Source organism: Lucilia sericata, unplaced genomic scaffold (genome assembly GCF_015586225.1).
Source record: "Lucilia sericata isolate MDLA Ls3-8-SP2 unplaced genomic scaffold, ASM1558622v1 Contig000192F_arrow, whole genome shotgun sequence".
Lineage (NCBI taxonomy): Eukaryota > Metazoa > Arthropoda > Insecta > Diptera > Calliphoridae > Lucilia > Lucilia sericata.
Window position 1 is genome coordinate 302,501 of NW_023994220.1, and position 23,143 is coordinate 325,643.

Genomic DNA, 23,143 nt, shown 5'->3' on the forward strand with positions numbered 1-23,143 from the left:
AGAAAAACAATCTTCCGAAAAACATTCCATAAAAATTTGACAAATTAATCTCTAATATTAATAAAAAATTAGAATAAAACAATAAACAAATTAAGCTAAAATAAAACTTCCCTTATCTCTGTAACAAATTTGCTGGGGGTTTTGAAAATCTTAAAAAAAAACAAATAAGAATAAACAAATTTTAGTTGCTATTCGTATACGAAATATTTTTGATTGAAAAAGTAATAAATACATTTTTTCAATAACGGAAATGGTAATTTTTTGGGACAATTAATCTCTCGAACGTGTAAATAACAATAAAAATATGCTGCAATATTTTGAAATTCTTTTAATTTTACCAAAAAGGGTATTTTGAAAAAATGCAAACAGGGGAAATAAATAAAGAAAACGTCTAGACTATAATATTGACTTTAGTCTAGACTAGAATATAAACTATTCTACAGTACAGAAAATAGGCTATTTTATAGTTCAGACTATAGGCTATTCTATAGTCCAGACTATATGCTATTCTATAGTCCAGACTAGACAATAGACAAATACTAGATTACAATTCAGACTGTGGTATATTCCATAGTCCATACTATAGCCCATAAAAAAGATTCGACTATAGTCCAGACCATAGATTAGACTAGAATATAGTCTATGCTGTAGACTATTACTATATAAGTTGAAGTATAGTCTGACTAGTCTGGACTATACTTTAGTCTTTAGTGTAAACCTCGGTGTACTCTATAGTCTGGACTACTCTAAGGTCTGTACTTTATTCTAAAGTCTGGGCTATAGTCTGGACTACGGTCTATGGTGTTAATGTCCTATTATTATAACCCGGTTCTTTCACTTTTTCCTCATTTCAACATACAATGTTTATGCTTCATTTTATTTGCCTGCTGTATTAATAACGATTGAATTATAACAATTTAAATAATACTCTTTTATACTCTTTAAAAACTTAAAAAACTATTGAAAACAAATTAAAACACTTCAAATTAAAAGCAAATGTTTACAAATGCATTAATATAGTATTGAAACGAGAGAGAGCTTAAGTATGATGATAAAAAGAGAGAGATAATGAAAAAAATAATAAAACAAACGAGTAAATAACGACAATGAACGAATGAATAAAAATTAGAAATCGAAGAGTAAATAAAAATCAATATTAAATTACAAAGCAAAGAGACAATATGTTAGAGTGATCGTTATTAGGGGAGGGGGGCAAAAGGGAGAGAAATATAAACAAACAGCTATAGAGACTGTGGGGCACAGTCGTTTTAAAGCACGATCTTAAACGAATTGCTGTAGTTTTTGTGAGGAGTATATGTTGGGAGCTGGCGTTGGCTGTTTTTAGCAAAACTCGCTGTTATAAACGGAAACCAGTTAGTCGTTACGCTACGAGCAATTGTTTAACACAGAAAAATAAACCTCCGTTGAGGTAAAACAAAAAGAAAGAAAGAAATAGAAGATTTTTGACTTACGTGCAAGCTATATAGTAAAAAAAAAAACCAACAACTACAACAAATGTTATTAAATTAAACGCTAAATACTTACAATTATTGCATAAAAAACAAGTTTCATGTAAAACTAGCTGACAACAAAAAAAATATAGATAAAAAATATTTAAGTGAAGACCTATATAAAACAACAACAAAAAATATAAAAAGTTTTTGAGATAAAAATTGTTATAATAAAAAGCAAAATATTTGAAAAAAAATGTGGAAATTTTAAAATATTTAAAGAAAATTAACGAAAAGTTTCAAAAACCAAGCCAAAAGTACTTAAAAATTTTGTAAAAAAAAGAAAAACTTTAAAAGTGTTACTTACAAAAAAAAACAACAAAAGTAAAGTATGACTTCAACTATTTTACAACCTCCAACAACAACATCAACAACAACCACAGAATCTAGCAACATGGGTTGGTCTCATGATAAATTGCGTTTTTCTTGCGTTGACAACATTGGTTTGAAACAATTATGGAAACTAATTGCATTGGATACAAATAATACAACAACAGCAGCAGCTGCAGCTGCAACAACAACAAGAACAACAGTAACATCTCCCAATACAACAACGACAAATACTGTTACACAAACTGATAACAAGAAGAATAGCAATAATAAAAGTTGCACTAACAACAACAATAATAATGAGGTAAGTTGACATTTGACGGGTGATGTTGGGTGACAAGCATTAAATAGCAGTGTTAGTTGTATAGCGTTTTTTTAAACACTTTTAATTAAAAATTTTAGTAATTTTCTTATATTTTAAAGAAATTATAATAAATTGTAAGAAAATTTATTAGATTTTTGGTTAAAATAAGAAACTTTTATAGAAAAATTTTTAATAAAAAGCTATTGTTATGAAAAATTTGATATTTTAGAGAAAAAAGTTATATTTTTTAATAAAATACCTAATAAAAATGAAGCATTATTTTATTTTTCTAAATTATATACAAAATTTGCTTGGAGAAACATTAATTTATTAATAATTTTTCTTTTAAAACAATAGGTTTTACTTTAAGCCCTTTTTAAACTACCTTCCGGTTAATTTATAAGTATGAAATAGCAACATTTAACTTCATCCATATGTTGACATTAATTATGCCAAATTTTATTTAAATCACTGCTTTAGTTTAGCTATTAATTATAAATTTCTATATTTATAATGTTGCCTTTACAAACAACAAGTTATGTAAAATAAGGGGCAACACTGTTTTTACGTTTAACATTCTTTTGAAAGTTGTCAACTTATGTAAACAATGCTATTGTTACCTTTAACAACACACATACACACACTCCCCATAAACAAAACAAACCTAAATGTAAACAACTTGCTTCTTCTTTATGAAGAGTGCTGTGGAAATTAGGCAAGAGCGAGAAAAAATATCCTTTGCCAGTAAAATTATGTAAACATTGTACTTTAACACACAAACACACACGTACTTACAAGCAAAACAAACAATAAATTGCTTCTTCTTGGCAGAAAGCTGTCAAATTATGTAAACATTATTTTTTAAGAAAAACATAACAACTTTCTTCTTCTTAAAAAACAGGAATACAAATGTAATTAGGTCAGAGAGAGAGAAAGGGACAGTAATGTTTACCTTTTTAAACATGAATATCCATGGCAAAATTAGGTAAACAAATCTATGCAAACCACAAACCATAAACACTTTCTTCTTCTTTATACGAAAAAAATAAAGAGTTTAAATGGAAGTAGTGAAAAGAGAGAGCAAGAGGGGAGGTGTAATGTTTACCTTATAAACACGGATATCCGTTAAATGCCATTGTTTTGAGTAAACCATTTAAAAAAAAGAGACTTATTATTTGTAAAATACATGACTGGCATAAGAAAATAATAATAAATTTATACTTTTACTAATAGCTGGAAGTTTATAAGGGAAATCTAATATTTATTTAAACACGTATTAAGTTAAATAAACCACACATTTCAGTTTTTTTTTTATATTATTAATGTAAATATTTCGCCATAAGCTATTGAAGTAGACAATTGACGTCATAAATGTGCCAGAAACCAACAAAACTGAATGATGAAGTTGATGATGATGATGGTGTGTGTGGTTAAAAGACAAATTAAATAAAATGAAAAAAATGTGGAATGAAATGAATCATTTGTTTAAACAAAAATTTCTTTTTGTAGAAAAATAAAATGTTGTAATGGCGGTCAAGCGGGTTTTTAGTAAAAAAGGCAGATGTTTTTAAAATATTTAACTTTTTTAAACAAATCAAAACCTTTATAGTAATTAGGGGGTTTTAAAACAAGCTTTAATTAATTAATTTTATTAGAGAAGATTAATTGATTAATTAAAATCCCCTTTGAAGTTAATGACTTTTAAATTAAGTTATTTATTTAGACAAAAATTAGCAGCACGTGCAGCACGGGCAAATGTACTTAACATAAAAATTATTTAAAAATATTTTAACAATTTATTCTAAAAGTAGGTTTATTATTGATAATGTTTAAAAGTTTCTTAAAGTTTATCTTTAACCTTTAATTTGACAGCTAAAAATAGCTTTAAATTTCTTTTAAAAAAATTCCCAATTTGTTTAATTTAAATGATAAGTTTTCTAAAAAAAAACTGTTGTCAATTGTTCAAATTTGTTCTTTTTTAAGTCAAAGGTGTGTTGTTATTATTTTTTAAATATTAAAATATGAAATTTTAATTTATTTTTTATATATTTAGTTATTGTTTTATTTATTTTGTTTTGCTTTTTTGTGTTTAATTTTCTTAACAAAAGATAAGAATTATAAAATAAAAATTATTTTATAATTATTATACAAAATCACGTACTATTTTGCTAAACAATGACTTCCTAAAACGAGACCCTGAATAATTAGAACTTTTTGTCATTATAAAATGTTTTTTTTTTATTTATTTATTTTTAAATAAACAATATAAGTTACTACGTGTTTAATTGTAATGAAGAAGAAGCCATAAAATAAACAAAAAAAGAAAAAACTTTAAAAATTAATATTTGAAACATGAATTTTAAACAAATTTTATATAATTTAAAGAATTTTTTCTAAGTAAACAGAAGAAAACTAAAACATTCAATTTATTCATGAAATTGTAACATTAATTATGCAAAACTTATGTTTTTTAAGAATTTCTTTTAAAATACTTTAAATTTTCGAGTTATTCTTGTTTTTATTTAATATTTGCATTTCTTGTTCTTTTGATTACTGCTTAACACTGTTTAAACCTGAGTGGCAACTCTATTAATGTAAAGAAATTGACAGTTACAAAATAGTGCTGCCAATTAGGAAATTTTCTTTCTTTAAGCAACAAAACTAACAATTTAGCGTCTCAAGCTAAAATTTCAAGTTAAAAGCCAATAATTCTGGAATTTTATGAAAATAATTTCATATTATATACATTTTAAGGAACTTTAATAGAAAATTTTTAAGTTATTAAAATTTAAGAATTTTTTCTAAGTTTAAAAAAGTTCTTTTTAGTTAAACAAATTTTAAATTTTATTAATTTTTGTATAATTTCTTAGCTAATTTAAACTTTTTATGTTGTTTTATTTTGAAAATAATTAAAAATTCATATACTTTTTCTTTACTAAAGTTATTTTTAGTTTTATTATTAAAATTTTATGCTTTTTATAACTTTTTTATATATCAGGTTTTAAAAAATATTAAAAATTAACTTTGAATTGCAAAAAACACTATTTTTAGTTTAAAAGCAAATTGACGTCACAGTTAATCTAAAATTCTAATTATCTAAATTAAAAATTAATCGTAAAATTCAGCTATAATAACTCTTAATTTAAGATAATAAAAACCATAAAGCTAAAATTAGTTTTATTAAACGACTAAAATTTAGTATAATTTAAATTCAATGAATATTAAAAAAAGATAATAAATGAAACTTTAAAAAAAATAATTATATTTTAATAATTATTAAGTTTTGAGTTTATTTGTTTTCAAATAAAACTATTTCTAAGAAATCTTTGTTATTATTTACGTTTTAATAAAGGTCATTTAACTTTAACTCTCAATTTAAAAGTTTATTAAAGATAGTTTATTATTAATAGTTAATTTTTGTGCATTAATAATCAATTATTTCCGGCATATATTTCTTATATTTAATTGTAAAATTCCCACGCCTCAAAATAACCAAAAAAAAAAAAAAATCCTAAACAAACAAGTTCTTAAACATTTAAACTGTATAAATCTTATAATTTGAAACTGTCAAGGTTACCGTAGCACAATTACGTTTAAAAAGTTTTATTTTCAGGTTTTCAAAATGATAAATTATAAAAATATTAAGGGTTATTGACGTCACAAGCAAAACTCAACAATTCTTAACTTTAGTTCTTTTTATACTTATAATCTCTTTATAGTATTTTTATCTTAAATGTCTGTCAAAAATCTTGCGTTTTTTATTACACATTTTAAGTCACGGTTAAATTTTTTACATCATTTGCGGTTTTACAAGGTTTTTCTGTGGTCTGTCTCTATAACTTATTTAAAAATCTTTTTATGATGATGTTGTCTTGACTAGACTAGATCTAGAACTTTGTTTGTAGTTCATTTAACTCAAGGTTATTTAAAATAATAACTTAACAGACAGGTTTTTTTTTTAAGTTGCAATCAAATAATACAACAAAAATAACAGTATTAATTGTAAAACTAAACTTTGATAGCTTTCTTTAGCTTTAAAAAATTTTAATTTTAAAACTTTTTATAACATTTTCAAAGTTGTTTCTAATATTTCTTAATATTTTATTAGATTTTATTCTAATTTATAGAAATTTTATTAATTTTTTTTTTTTTGCTAATTTATCTAAATTAATTATTTATTTTAAATACTTTATATTTCACAAGCTTTTAACATTTTAGGCGTTTTTTTAGTTTGCTTTACTTGGTAACACTGTTTGAACTGTCAAAGAACTAGTAAACATTAAATATAACGGTAGTTAAGGCTTTTACACTTTCACACAAACTTTTGCTACATGTTTGTAAACAATCTAGGTGGCAACATTGTTTATAATAAAAGTAAACAACAAAAGTAACGGTAAACTAAATTCTCAGCACTTACTCTCTTAATTTCTTAATAGTTATAAACATTGTCAGAAAGTATATAAATAAAAACGCTAAAATCTCCACTTTTCTCCACAGTGCTGTAGAAATAGTAGTTAAAGTGGTAATTTCAAAATATTTCTTTAAATATGGAAAATTTTTAACTTTAATTTTATGAATATTAAAGAAAATATGTCTATAACAAATAAAATTAAACAAAAATCCCCATTTCATACACGTTGAATTTAAAATAAATGTTTAATTTAATAATTATAGGCAAATATTAAAAAATGGAAAGAATTTTTGGCGAAAAATTTGTTCTATTTAAATACAATATTCTGTAAATAACAATATTAATTACCTTATGGATAAATATTTGTACTACATTTACCTCAATTTGTTAAGAAATTTCCTACAAAAAAAATCCTTAAGAAACTTTGAACATTTTTTTTTTTTTAATTTTAACTTAAAAAAAGTTAATAACCTTGTCATTGTTTTAACTTTTTTAGTAAAATAACAAAAAAATCTTTAAAATCAATAAAAAAAATTAAGGAATTCCCATAAAATCATATGAATAATAGCACAAAAAAAACACTTGTGTCTATATAAACATATTTTTAAAATGCTCATTAAATAAATAATTTTAAAAAGAAACAATTGTTGAATGTCATAATATTTTTTTATAGATTGTTTAAAATTTTTCGATTAAACACAATTTTTTTAATACAAAATTTAGCAGGTTAAATATTTTCTCTGAAAGTTTTAGATAAAAATAATTTTTTTTATATATTTTTACTTGTTTTTTATAATTTTTTATTGTTAAGGAAAGCCCCCTATAACATAACTTAAACACTAATAATGACTAATTTATGAGTAATTTTTTTTTATTTTCAACTAATTAGTGTTTAGAATTGAAAAAAATGAAATATTTACTCAACTAGCTGACAGCTACAACTAATTTAAAACAATTCCTTATAGAAATATTTACAGGTGTTTTAATTTGTAATGAAAATAACTCAATAATTTTATTGTTTTATAAAAAAGAAATCTAAAACAAATGACGTCAAACAATATAATAACTAAACATTTAATAATTTTTTTAAAAGAAACCTTTTAAACAAATGTAATCATTATAAAATTATTATTTTTTTGCATTTTTGTAATTGAAGAATGATAATTTTAATTTTAATTAACCACATGTCATAAAATGACTTTTTAAATTTTTTGCCATCTCTGTAAATATTTTACTTATTTTATCATTTTCACTTTATAAAACTGATAATATTAGAGTAATTAAAAACATCTTTTCAAAATGCCTTTCATTTAATATTTTAATGCATTATGTTTGTTTTTCTTTAACAAATAATACATAAAAAGATTATAGTTATAAAAAGACAATGCAGTATTTTTTAAAGATAAAGTTTTTAAAAACAGATAAAAAACACATGGACTTTAAACTTTTACGCACTAATAATCTAATAATTATTTAAATTTTAGGTATGTTTAAAGAGTTTACTTTTATTTTCTCTTTATTTTAATAGAAATACCGTTATTTTTCTATTTTATATTCTTTACTTTAATTTTTTCTCTGCTTTTCTTGCTATTGTGTTGTTTTTACATCGCTGTTAACAGTGTTTAAAGAGTTTTCATTATTCTCACAACTAGATTTGTTTATTTTCTCTTTATATTGCTGCTGTTTTTGTTTTATATCGTTGTTAACACTGTTTAATGACATACCGTTATTTGTATGCCTTGTTTTGTTTACATTGTTGTATCCTTTATAAACAGTGTTATTTTCAAGTGTTGCCACATAGGTTTTTTTATGTAAACGCTTATTTATCTTGAGAATTACATCGTTGTTAACACTGTTTAGTGATACCGTTATTTTTATGCCTTCTTGTGTTTACATTGTTGTATCCTTTATAAACAGTGACATATTCAAGTGTTGCCACTTAGATTTTTTTATAAAAACGCTCAATTATGTTGAAAATTCGAAAAATTAAGTAGATTTTTCATAAATTAAATATTTTTTTAATAAATTTAAATGAAAATAAAGCTAAATTTTTAAATAAATATTTAGAAAACATTAAATATTCGTTATTTTGCACAAAAAAACTCAATTTTGAAAAAATGTTTCATTAAATATTATATTTTATTTATATGATTAAAACTTAATGTATTCCCTAGAAACAATTTATTTATAAAAATATTAAAACAAGTGATTCAAACTTACCTTTACCAAACAAAAACATGACATGATATTTATGCATACTTTTTAACCTCAAGATGATTCATTATTTTGCAAAAAATGTGTGCTATGACCGAACCCTCTTAGCAAAAAATATACAGTTTAGTGTTTTGCTTTTTTAAAAAATGCGCAATATTATTAAATAATACCGATGTTTTTTTAAAACCATATTATAATATGAATACACTATTTGAATGAATATTTATAAATTATAAAAAATAAAACAGAACAATACCCTCTATATTTCCATAACTTGTAGCTTAAATTGCCATTTTTATAGTAACAAGTCATTAACATTTGTTTTACCTAGAAATAGGTAAAAAAAAAATATATATATTGTTTGTGGGTGGTTTTATTAATTTGCAAAATTTTTATTACTTTCATTATTATTGTTGCTTTTTTCTTAAACAAAACAGGTTTTAGCTATAAAACAAAAGTAATAATATTTAATAAAAAATTTAAATAAATTATTAATAAAATATTTTTAGAAAATGAGTAGAAAAATTTTTATAAAGTGAATTTTAATTTAAAAACATATTAATTTTTTTCTTCAAAATTAACTATTTTTGACAAATCAATAAAACAAAACAGTTGTCATCACAGTTTAACCTTAGAACAAGAAGTAAACCATAAATTTCGATAAACAACACTCCAGCTCTTTAACATGCTTTCGTGTCAAACAAAATAGTTGGCAACACCTGCTTAATGTAACAAAAAGGAAAGAAAACATAAGAAATTATGTTAAAGGGAGAGAATTTAAGTCACAAAAAAGGAATTAATAGGAAAATAGCTTGAAAGTGGTTTAAGTTGCCAACTATTTAGAACTTTTTTTACTGGAGGGTGTTTGATTTCTCATTTTTTTAATACTTTTTCCTTAAAGTTGTAATTTTTAAACTTGTTTTTAGTAAAGATTTATAGTGTTTGTATGTAAATTTTTGTGTTTTACTAGTTATTTTTATTACAAATTCTTACACGTTTGTGTAACTTTAAGAAACTAGTCGCCATTTGTTGGCATATTATGGGAATTATAAAAAATTGCAATTGCCAAGTTAGTGAAACATGAAATGAATTTCTAAAATGCTATTTAAAAATGCAAAGACTTGGTAAGATTAGCATTATTAGTCTAAGAAAAAAAATATAGAATAAAAATAAACAATTAATTAACATAAATATGTTAATTTAAAAAAAAAATATCTATAAAAAGGTTGAAATTTTAGAAAATTATTAGAAATGATTTGAAAATGTTTTAAAAACTTTTTCAATTACCTAAAAAATGTTTTAAACGTTGGCATTTTTTTATTAATGTTATTGAAAAAAAAGTTTTTAATAATTTTTACACTTTTTGCTGCTTTTTTAAAATTTTGTTATTTTTTACTTTTGTTTTGCTTTGACGTTGTTTTACTTTGACATCCCTGCTCATAATAGTGTTGCCCATAAGTTGTAAAGGTTTAAAAACGTTAATAAACTTGCTTTAACTAATTTCTTGTTTAAAATTTTTGTTTTTAAGTGTTGCCTCTTATTTTCAAATAGAATAACAACAAATTAACAAATAATTGTTAATTTTTTGTAGTAAATGTTAGTAAATTATTATAAATTATATGATTTATTTATAATTATTTAATAATACCTATTATTTGCAGCTTAAACAAACTATTATAACATTCATGTTGTTGTATTTAACAAAAACCGGAAATATTTATTATTTTTTTAAACTGTTTTAAGTAATATGTGTAATTATAATTAAATTTATACAAAATAAAGGGTTTAATTTCTCAGCAGAGGTTAAGCTAACAATTAAAATTTATAATAATAAAAATTTGTTTAAAAAATAAATTAAATTATTAAGAATTTCACACGTTACTTGTAAAAAAAAAAATTGTTAACACGTTTCACATATTAAACTTTTAATAGGAAAAATAACTTTTTTTAATTTACCGCAAAAAAGGCGTATTACGCAGTAAATTATTAAAAAAAAATTAATAAATCAGAAATAATTTTTAAACTTGAAATTATTAGCTTTATTGTTGATAGTAGGGTGTTAAATATTATAATTTTTAATGATTTTAGGTTTTTTGTTTTCTTTTTTTTTGTTAAATGCTTTTTTAAAATTTATGCAAGTGACGTCAAAGAGTGTCTCTGCAAAATTACTAAGTATTCATTAATTTTTTTTTGGAGACCAGTTTTTTAAGTTAAAAACCAACGTCAGCATTTTGTATAAAAACCCCTTCAGCATATACAAATTTTATTATAAATATTTTTCAACAATTTGTTTAAAAAATTTGCTGTTAAAACTTATTTTTTAAATCCTGCAAAAAAAAAAACGCTTAACAAAACCGAAATTATCTAAAAAAAAGTAAAAAAAAAACTTTTACATTTAAACAGCAGTTATTAAGGTCAACTTTGACGTCACTAGCTGTTAACTAAACAATAAATTTGTTCACTACACACAACTAAACTAAAGAGAGACTTTCAACAACAACTACAAAAAAACAACAAAACTAACAACTAAATTTAAAAAAAAACACACAACAAAACATAATATTTAATACATATTAACAACAAATTTAAATAAATATACACTAAATCAAATTTAACATAAATTTAAAACTATTTAAATGTAAATTTATTATAAACTTAATAAATTTTTATGGCATTTAAACAAAAAAACTGTTTAAACATATATAAATCAACAGATAACTCATTAAAACCATTTAAAAACGAATTTAAAACACTTGGCAACACTTTAAAGAAAGAAAAATACCGTTACCTATAAAGTAAACACCAAAAGCAAAAAAAATGTGATTTTGTATAAAGCAAATAGTTAGCAGCATTGAAGAAAAGTCACTACAGCAAATAAAAAACACTTTACAACACTAATAAAGGTGAAGTTAACTATAACAACGCTTTACAACACTGAATTAATGTAAACAAACTAACTTAAGGTAAACAATAAACATAAAAATGACACTAGACATAGCAACATGCATAAATACAAGCAAATAACGGTATTTTTGAATGACAAATTAAGCAACTATGTAATGCCTTACATTTTAATGTAAGTTTGTGGCAATATTATCGTGTTATTTAGTTTAAATTGTTATAAATTATTTAAAATTTAAGTTGTTTTTTTATCAAACAAATTGTCATAAATTTTTGTGATAATAAAACACTTAAGTGGTTTGGTTTTTTTTTTTTTTTTTTTTGTATTTGTTAAAACGTGTGATAAGGTTGGTTAACAGATAAAAATTATTTTTAAAATGTATATTTTAAATGAAATGAAAAAATGTAGTAGTCTGTTGTTTTGTTTTACAATTAAAAAGAAATGGCTTATTAAATTTAAAATCATAAAATGAAATTTTAGTAAGTTACTAAAATTTCAAACATAAACAAGTGAAACTGAGTTAAAGAAAAGTTTAATTAAAAGAGGAAAACACAAAATGGCAGCTAAGGTGTTGTAAACCAAATAAAATTTAGGATTTTAAAATTGTTTTAGAATATTGGAGGATTTTTTAATAATTTTTTAAGAAAATTATTTTATTGTAGAATTTTATATAAAAATATTTAAAATTTCTTTAAATTGTTTTAAATTTTCTTAATAATTTCTAAACATTCTTAAAATTTCTTTAATTTTCTTGCAATTTCTTTATATTTTTTTATTTTTATTAAAATTTTCTTAAAACTTCTATATTTTTCTTAAAAAATTCTTTATATTTTTTAAAATTTCTTTGCTTTTATAATTTTTTTTTAAATTTTCTATATTCTTTCTTAAAAAAAAATTATATTAAAATTTCTCCATTTTTTAAAAATATTCTTAAATTTTCTATATTTTTCTTAAAAAATTCTATATATTTTATAAAATTTACTTTTCTTAAAAATTTTCTTTGTTTTCCAACATTTATTTAATTTCTTTATTTTCTTTCTTTGTCTTTTTAGAACATTTCCTTTGAGAATTGTGAAAATATTAATGATTACTTGGGTCAACGTGATTTTGATGCACCCAGCCGCATGTCTTTATTAAAATTTCTGGCAATTGTAAGTATTTTTTCACCCATTATTTAAACAAAATTAACATTTTTAACAAGTGTTAATTATAAATTACAATATTTAAGCAAAAAACATAAAAATAAAGCAAATAAAGTCCGTCTTACACTTCAAAGAAAATTTTCCATGAATGGAAGTTTTTGCCAAAGGCTTTTAAGAAAACCAAAAAACAATTTAAACAATAAATAATTTAAAAATTTAAGAAAATAAACAAAAATTATAATAAACAAATAAATAAACTTTTGCTTTTTTTAATATACTTTTTTTTGCTTAAATATTGGTTTTGTTTTATTTAGCAAAAAGTCTTAAAGAAAATTTACAAATTTTAAAAATTATATAGAGTTTTAAAAAGGAGACACTGCAAGCTTTAAAATGATATATAAAATTAAACAAATTTTCTGTTACAAAATACAAATATTACAAAATTTATTGAAATTAGTAAATGTTCTATAAATAAGGCACCTTACTTACAGAGCTCCTAACTTGGCCTTCAAAAAGTCTAGGATTTTGAATTTTAGAACTTAAGGTCCTATATAACTCTTCTCTTTTTAGTTAACTGTAGGCGTTTGGGCATAAACTAACTTTTTTGATTTTAAAAAGTTTAAAACTTGATGAATACAACAATTTAAAAATAAATATTTTTATTATTAGTCATGGCAAAACGTTTAAAATTATGTTAATTTTTCTTTTATTTGCTTTTGTACAAAATTTCTATAAATTATTTATGATTAGAAATTATTTGTGCAATTGTATTTAGTTTTACAATTAAAAGTTAAGAATTGTTTCATAGTCAAACACAGTCGTTTAGGTTTGACGTATTTAGCCAGACATAAGTGTGTCCAATACAATGATAATGACATTTCATGCGAAATATAAATTTGTATTTTTTACATAATGAACTTAAACTGGAATATATAGAATAGAAAAATAAAAAATTTTAAAGAAAATTTAAAAGATTTTTTAAAAAAAGTTGTTAATTTTGATAGAAATTTTGGATTTGAGTTGCAAATTGTTGAAAAAAGTCGTTAAAACTGGCTAAAATCAGTTTTTATTTGTTTGTACCACAACATTGTCAAATTTCTTTATTGTTTACATTACACTACATAAACATGTCAACAACATTTGGCAACATTTGAAATGTTGCCAGAATGTTTTATGTTTAGCTATGTTAGCGTTTTTTTGCTTTAACTATTAAAAATTAAATAAATTTAAGAAATTTTTAATAATAAACAACAAAATTTGTTGCAAAAATAAAGAAAAATAGCAAATTTATTAAAAATATTATTAAAATCGTCTAAAAGTTTAAATTTAAAACAAAATAAATAAAAAAATATATATAATCAGCTATAGAGGAAATTTCCTATCTTTCTTAACAAATACTGAACCAATAAACAAACGTCAAAAAAAGAGGGTGTGTCTAAATTCTAATCAATGCAGTTTGCTTTTTTTTTAATTAAATTTTATAAAGTTTTTTTTTCTTTAATTTAACAAATATTTTACTTTACAAAACAAAATTTTGTTTTGGTTGTAATATAAACGACTGCAAGGTAATTATTGACGCTTTACGGTGTTGACAATTGTACAAATTATTTTGTTTATTTTGTAATATTTATATATTTCAAGAAATTTACTACGGACTTTGTGTTTAAGTGACGCAAATTATAAAATAAAGAACATGTAACCATGTAGTATAATGAAAAGATAAGCAGCAATGACAGACAGTTTTAATCTTAAATTTTCTTTTTTTTTTGTAAATTATATTTATATTTATAAATAATATTTTAAATTTCAGTTGAATTTATTTGGTTCTTTGATTTAATTTAAAATTCCCCCCCAAAAAAAAAATAACTCAACTTGTTTTGAAAATTTTAAGAAATTGCATCAGCAAATTTTTCTTTATCATTTTAAATTAATTGCTTTAATGGTTTTTTAGATTTTTTTTAGTAAAATCAGCTTTTAAACACGTGTTGTTGAAGCATTAAAAGAATTTTTCAAAGTAGAATCAAATTTTTATACTTTGTCAAACTTTTTTTTTTTAAATAAAGCCACAAGTCTTTTAGTAACTTTAATTTAGAGGTTTGAAATTTCCACCTTTAGTTCTTTTATAGTAGTTTTTTAATTTTCCAAAGTTTAACTAATAAAGGTTTATTTATTTATTATTAAATAAATTAAAACTGGTGGGAAAATTTTGTCTATATGTTAATGGAATTTTTGGCAATTATTTTGTTTGCTGTTGTCTTTCATATAAACATTTTATTATTTGTTTATTTTGTTTAAAAACCTGCTAAAAAACAATCAATTCCCTAATAAAACTATATTTATTTAAGAATTTCTCTACTTTTTTTTTGCTTATCTGTCGAAACTAAATATTTATTTTCTTTTTAATTACAGAATGCTTTAGAATTAAGTGCCCCAGCAACACCGGTACTACTACAACAACAACAACAACAGCAGCAGCAACAACAAACCAATAACAAGCCCTCTGGCTGGTTACAGTTATCGGGTCATCCCGAAAGCATAGTACCCTGTTCAAGTGGTGTGGTGCGTAAACGTGTTAATAGTTTTGCCGATTATGAGGTTTTAGCTTATCAACAACTCAGACAGGAGCCACAAACCAGTAAAATAGTACCCGAATTTTATGGCAATGTACAATTGGAATCGGGGGAAATGTTCATAGAATTGCAGGATTTGTTAAAAGGTTTCAAAGATCCCTGTGTTATGGATATTAAAATGGGTTGTCGCACCTTTTTGGAATCCGAAGTGGGTAATAAAACTTTAAGACCAGACTTATATCAAAAAATGATTAAAGTAGATGCTATGGCACCCACCGCAGAAGAACACCAACAGAAAGCCATTACCAAACTGCGTTATATGTTATTCCGTGAAGCTATGTCCTCCTCACAATCCAAAGGTTTTCGCATAGAGGCCTTGCGTTTGAAAGGCAAACCTCCCATGAAAGATTTGAAAACAGTACGCTCTAATGAGCAAATTACCCAAACTATAGAGGAATTTGTGAGCCATAAGAAATCAGTGCAAAAGGATTTACTGAAACGTTTAAAATACATGCGTTCCGTAATGGAGAAATCGGAATTCTTTCAAACCCATGAAATTGTGGGCTCTAGTATTTTCATAGTTTACGATGACACTAAAGTTGGCTGCTGGCTAATAGATTTTGCCAAATCTAGACCTCTGCCGGAACAATTAACACTCAATCATCGTTCTGAATGGGTGCCCGGTAATCGTGAGGAGGGTTTGTTGAAAGGCATGGATGAACTTATTAATGCTTTTGAAATGGTTTACCAAAAACAGCATTCTTCTTTAGGCCGCAAATTTTTACAAATTTAAGAATTTTTTTTTAAGAAAATTTTTTAAATTTACAAGAAAAAAATCATTTAAAGACTGATCACATTATAAATTTTTGTAAATTTCTTTTAAACTCATTTTCGTGCTTTAATTTCTTTTATCATTTCAAAACTAATTAGAATTTATTAACATTTATTATGCATTTCAATATTTATAAAAACAAACATTTCATTATTATTATTTTCCATATTGGAAAACTGTTAATTTGTAGTTAATTAAAGAAAAAGACTTTTGTTAACAAATTTCTTTAAAAAAAAAGTATTGTATTTTATAATTAAAACAACTTAAAATAAGCAAAACAAAACATCATTGAAAGAAAACATCAAAATAAACTCTCAACTAATAAAAAAAATTAAGAAAATTTCTTTAAAATTTATATTCGAACATTTGTTTTTTAACTTAATTTCACATTTCTTTAAATTTTGCTTAAAAAATCTTTAAAACAATCATTTAATACATCATTTACTTAATTATTTTGTTAAGTTTTAGTTTTTAAATCTATTAAAATTGTATGTAAACACAAATGTATACTGTAATTAGTAAATTAATATAAAAAATATACAAATTTAAACAAAAATTTATGAAAAAATTAAAAAACAAAAGTGTTTTGATTAAAGATAATTTGCCAGCGACAGCTGTATCAACCTAAAGTTGTTTCCCCAGGAAGGAACGAACTATCGACCACAAACGAACTGTTACAACAGCAACCTTTACAATAATACATAATTCAAACTTAACAAAACTCATCACTACTTTTGTTAAGTTTCGAACAAATATCCTTTTAAAAACTATAGATTTCTTTTTACTTACATTAATTGCAATGTTTTTACCTTAGAATTCCGTTTTATTTCATAAAATATTTGGCAACTCTGTCTAAATAAGTTTTAAAATGTTGCTAATTAGTTAGTAAGATTTTAAAATTAACAAAATCTCCAAAACAAATTGTGAAAAGTAAATATTTTTCATCATTATCATCATACACTCGCGTCTTTCACATAGAATGATGATGACGTCATCATAAATTTTGTCTGACAATTTTTCCAACTTGCAAAATACCCTCAAATTCATTTCTTAATACCAGGTGCACAGCATCATATGAAAAGCAGCAGGCTGCTTTTTTATTTTTTTAAGAAAATTTCCACAGCATACTTTAAGGATGTGAAAAGTATTTGGGTCAGCTTGTTTGTTATTAAAGCAACAGAGTGATTCAGCTATTTTCAAAAGCCTAAAAGTATGCTTTACAGATTTCTCAATACAACAAAATGCAGCAGGTTGCTGTTAGAGAATTAAAGAAAGGGATTGTTGTTATTTAATTTGTTTTTTTGTTGATCTTTTTTAACATCTTGTAAAACCAGGACTTTACTCTTGCTACGAATCAAATTATTGGCACTTTTGTTAAGAAACACTTTGAAATCTATAAACTAAAACACAAACTAACACATTATTGCTAATATGTATATAATTTGTAACCAAAACTTTGCTTATTTGACGCTCAATTATTATCGCCTTTTAGTTTCAACTGTGAAGCCTACAAAAATTCAAAAGTCCCGACTTAGAAGGCATCAAAGTGAAGCAAGATTGAATTGTAACTAAAAACCAACTTCATTTTTTAATTTGTCCGCCAAAAGATGAAATAAATTCAAAGATTAAATTAAACCTGTTATTGTAGTTAAGGTAAAAAAAATGCCTACGTGATTTTGTAAAAAATTACAAAATTCGTTTAATAAATTCATAAAATCTCAACGTCATAGTTCATAATCCCAAGATAATAAAAACAGATACCGACTAATTGTACACATTATTTGGTTCTCCATAACGTATGATAATTATTATTTACTTACAAATGACCTTCATGACGTATGATTAATGCTTACAAAAAAACTAATGGCTACGTGATATTTGAAACATACTCATATTTTCAAACCTCCCAAACCAAAACCATATGAACAACTTCTTTAATGGAAAATTACAAAATAAATAAATAATTTAAGATAAAAGTAAAGTGGCTGCAGCAAAACATACAATTTGTTATCTTAAAAACATGCAAAAAATATCAACAATAACAAGTAAAACATAGAAACTATTTTTTATAGAAATAAACAAACGAAAATACAGTGTGTCAATATTAATAAGACAACAACACAAATAAATAAAAACAAAACGCCATGTAAACGCAAAGCATTTCTCAAACAACACCCTTAATAATAGGAAAACTGAGAGAGCAAAATAAATGTAAATAAATACAACACCAACTACCAAACAATAATATAGGAAGAGTACCTTATGAGAAGAATAACAAAAGAAAAATGAGACAAAAAATTAATACCTTAAAGAGAAGCGAAATACTTTGACACAATGGGGTAATTTCAAAAAAATTGCATATACTACACTATAGACTAGACTATAGACTAGACATAGACTAGACTAGACTAGACTATAGACTAGACTATAGACTAGACTATAGACTAGACTAGACTATAGACTAGACTATAGACTAGACTATAGACTAGACTATAGACTAGACCTATAGACTAGACTATAGACTAGACTATAGACTAGACTATAGACTAGACTATAGACTAGACTATAGACTAGACTATAGACTAGACTATAGACTAGACTAATAGACTAGACTATAGACTAGACTATAGACTGACTATAGACTAGACTACTAGACTAGACTATAGACTAAAGCCTGTAGACTAGACTACAGAATAGCCTATAGACTAAACTATAGACTAGACGATAGAAAAGCCTATAGACTAAACTATAGACTAGACTAGTAGACCTAGACTATAGACTAGCCTGTAGACTAGACTACAGACTAGCCTATAGACTAAACTATAGACTAGACTATAGACTAGCCTTAGACTAGACTATAGACTAGACTGTAGACTAGCCTTAGACTAGACTATAGACTAGCCTATAGACTAACCTATAGACTAGCCATGGACTAAACTATACTAACTATAGACTAGACTATAGACTAGACGATAGACTAGACTAAACTATAGACTAACTATAGACTAGACTATAGACTAGACTATGACTAGACTATAGACTATAGACTAGACTAGTCTAGACTATAGACTAGACTAGACTATAGGACTAGACCATAGTCTAGACTATAGACTAGACCATAGTCTAGACTATAGACTAGACTATAGACTAGACTATAGACTAGACTATAGACTAGACTAGACTAAGACTATAGACTAGACTATAGACTAGACTATAGACTAGACTATAGACTAGACTATAGACTAGACTATAGACTAGACTATAGACTAGACTATAGACTAAGACTATAGACTAGACTATAGACTAGGACTATAGACTAGACTATGACTAGACTATAGACTAGGACTATAGACTAGACTATAGACTAGACTATAGACTAGACTATAGACTAGACTATAGACTAGACTATAGACTAGACTATAGACTAGACTATAGACTAGACTATGACTAGATAGACTAGACTATAGACTAGACTATAGACTAGACTATAGACTAGACTATAGACTAGACTAGCTAGACTATAGACTAACTATAGACTAGACTATAGACTAGACTATAGACTAGACTATAGACTAGACTATAGACTAGACTATAGACTAGACTATAGACTAGACTATAGACTAGACTATAGACTAGACTATAGACTAGACTATAGACTAGACTATAGACTAGACTATAGACTAGACTATAGACTAGACTATAGACTAGGCTACAGACTAGCCGATAGACTAGACTATAGACTAGACTATAGACTAGACTATAGACTAGCCTATAGACTAAACTATAGACTAGACTATAGACTAGACTATAGACTAGCCTATAGACTAGACTATAGACTAGACTATAGACTAGACTATAGACTAGACTATAGACTAGACTATAGACTAGACTATAGACTAGCCTATAGACTAGACTATAGACTAGCCTATAGACTAGCCTATAGACTAGACTATAGACTAGCCTATAGACTAGACTATAGACTAGACTATAGACTAGACTATAGACTAGACTATAGACTAGACTATAGACTAGACTATAGACTAGACTATAGACTAGACTATAGACTAGACTATAGACTAGACTATAGACTAGACTATAGACTAGACTATAGACTAGACTATAGACTAGACTATAGACTAGACTATAGACTAGACTATAGACTAGACTATAGACTAGACTATAGACTAGACTATAGACTAGACTATAGACTAGACTATAGACTAGACTATAGACTAGACTATAGACTAGACTATAGACTAGACTATAGACTAGACTATAGACTAGACTATAGACTAGACTATAGACTAGACTATAGACTAGACTATAGACTAGACTATAGACTAGACTATAGACTAGGACTATAGACTAGACTATAGACTAGACTATAGACTAGACTATAGACTAGACTATAGACTAGACTATAGACTAGACTATAGACTAGACTATAGACTAGACTATAGACTAGACTATAGACTAGACTATAGACTAGACTATAGACTAGACTATAGACTAGACTATAGACTAGACTATAGACTAGACTATAGACTAGACTATAGACTAGACTATAGACTAGACTATAGACTAGACTATAGACTAGACTATAGACTAGACTAGACTATAAACTAGACTATAGACTAGACTATAGACTAGACTATAGACTAGACTATAGACTAGACTATAGACTAGACTATAGACTAGACTATAAACTAGACTATAGACTAGACTATAGACTAGACTATAGACTAGACTATAGACTAGACTATAGACTAGACTATAGACTAGACTATAGACTAGACTATAGACTAGACTATAGACTAGACTATAGACTAGACTATAGACTAGACTATAGACTAGACTATAGACTAGACTATAGACTAGACTATAGACTAGACTATAGACTAGACTATAGACTAGACTATAGACTATACTATAGACTAGGCTATAGACTAGACTATAGACTAGACTATAGACTGGACTATAGACTATACTATAGACTATACTATAGACTAGACTATAGACTAGACTATAGACTAGGCTACAGACTAGCCGATAGACTAGACTATAGACTAGACTATAGACTAGACTATAGACTAGGCTACAGACTAGCCGATAGACTAGACTATAGACTAGACTATAGACTAGACTATAGACTAGCCTATAGACTAAACTATAGACTAGACTATAGACTAGACTATAGACTAGCCTATAGACTAGACTATAGACTAGACTATAGACTAGACTATAGACTAGACTATAGACTAGACTATAGACTAGACTATAGACTAGCCTATAGACTAGACTATAGACTAGCCTATAGACTAGCCTATAGACTAGACTATAGACTAGCCTATAGACTAGACTATAGACTAGACTATAGACTAGACTATAGACTAGACTATAGACTAGACTATAGACTAGACTATAGACTAGACTATAGACTAGACTATAGACTAGACTATAGACTAGACTATAGACTAGACTATAGACTAGACTATAGACTAGACTATAGACTAGACTATAGACTAGACTATAGACTAGACTATAGACTAGACTATAGACTAGACTATAGACTATACTATAGACTAGGCTATAGACTAGACTATAGACTAGACTATAGACTGGACTATAGACTATCTATAGACTATACATAGACTACACTATAGACTAGACTATAGACTAGACTATAGACTAGACTATAGACTAGACTATAGACTAGACTATAGACTAGACTATAGACTAGACTATAGACTAGACTATAGACTAGACTATAGACTAGACTATAGACTAGACTATAGACTAGACTATAGACTAGACTATAAACTAGACTATAGACTAGACTATAGACTAGACTATAGACTAGACTATAGACTAGACTATAGACTAGACTATAAACTAGACTATAGACTAGACTATAGACTAGACTATAGACTAGACTATAGACTAGACTATAGACTAGACTATAGACTAGACTATAAACTAGACTATAGACTAGACTATAGACTAGACTATAGACTAGACTATAGACTAGACTATAGACTAGACTATAGACTAGACTATAGACTAGACTATAGACTAGACTATAGACTAGACTATAGACTAGACTATAGACTAGACTATAGACTAGACTATAGACTAGACTATAGACTAGACTATAGACTAGACTATAGACTAGACTATAGACTAGACTATAGACTAGACTATAGACTAGACTATAGACTAGACTATAGACTAGACTATAGACTAGACTATAGACTAGACTATAGACTAGACTATAGACTAGACTATAGACTAGACTATAGACTAGACTATAGACTAGACTATAGACTAGACTATAGACTAGACTATAGACTAGACTATAGACTAGACTATAGACTAGACATAGACTAGACTATAGACTAGACTATAGACTAGACTATAGACTAGACTATAGACTAGACTATAGACTAGACTATAGACTAGACTATAGACTAGACTAGACTATAGACTAGACTATAGACTAGACTATAGACTAGACTATAGACTAGACTATAGACTAGACTATAGACTAGACTATAGACTAGACTATAGACTAGACTATAGACTAGACTATAGACTAGACTATAGACTAGACTATAGACTAGACTATAGACTAGACTATAGACTAGACTATAGACTAGACTATAGACTACACTTTGGTCCAGACTATAGTCCAGACTATAGACTAGACTATAGTCCAGACTATAGACTAGACTATAGTCCAGGCTATAGACTAGACTGTAGTAATTTCTATGGACTAAAATGTATCTATGGTCTAGTTTAGCCATAAATTGTATATTTATATTTGTGGCCCAGAGTACTACACAGATATTAGAGCACTACAATTATAAAAACAGAAAAAGCACTGATATGACAGCAAGAACCTTCTCTCGCACATACACACGCATACAG

At 25.4% G+C, this 23,143-nt stretch overlaps 1 protein-coding gene across 2 annotated transcripts; it reads left to right on the plus strand.

The window, feature by feature from the left end:
• The first annotated feature begins 1,322 nt into the window (after positions 1-1,322).
• On the plus strand, positions 1,323-16,778 carry LOC119601836 (inositol-trisphosphate 3-kinase homolog). 2 transcript variants are annotated; one of them, XM_037953021.1, is made up of 3 exons: positions 1,323-2,145; positions 12,725-12,823; positions 15,224-16,778. In XM_037953021.1, the coding sequence occupies exons 1-3, from the start codon at positions 1,843-1,845 to the stop codon at positions 16,175-16,177; spliced, it is 1,356 nt and encodes a 451-aa protein (XP_037808949.1). In that variant the 5' UTR covers positions 1,323-1,842; the 3' UTR covers positions 16,178-16,778. The 2 variants fall into 2 exon arrangements, with proteins under 2 accessions (XP_037808949.1, XP_037808950.1); XM_037953022.1 differs by lacking the exon at positions 1,323-2,145 and adding an exon at positions 12,169-12,240 and having other exon boundaries at positions 15,224-16,529.
• The last annotated feature ends 6,365 nt before the right edge of the window (positions 16,779-23,143 follow it).

Coding starts and splice junctions, on each gene's coding strand:
- LOC119601836 (XM_037953021.1), top strand. CDS start 1,843: ATGACTTCAACTATTTTACAACCTCCAACAACAACATCAACAACAACC. Junction 2,146..12,724: donor ACAACAACAATAATAATGAG/GTAAGTTGACAT, acceptor TTGTCTTTTTAG/AACATTTCCTTTGAGAATTG. Junction 12,824..15,223: donor TATTAAAATTTCTGGCAATT/GTAAGTATTTTT, acceptor TTTTAATTACAG/AATGCTTTAGAATTAAGTGC.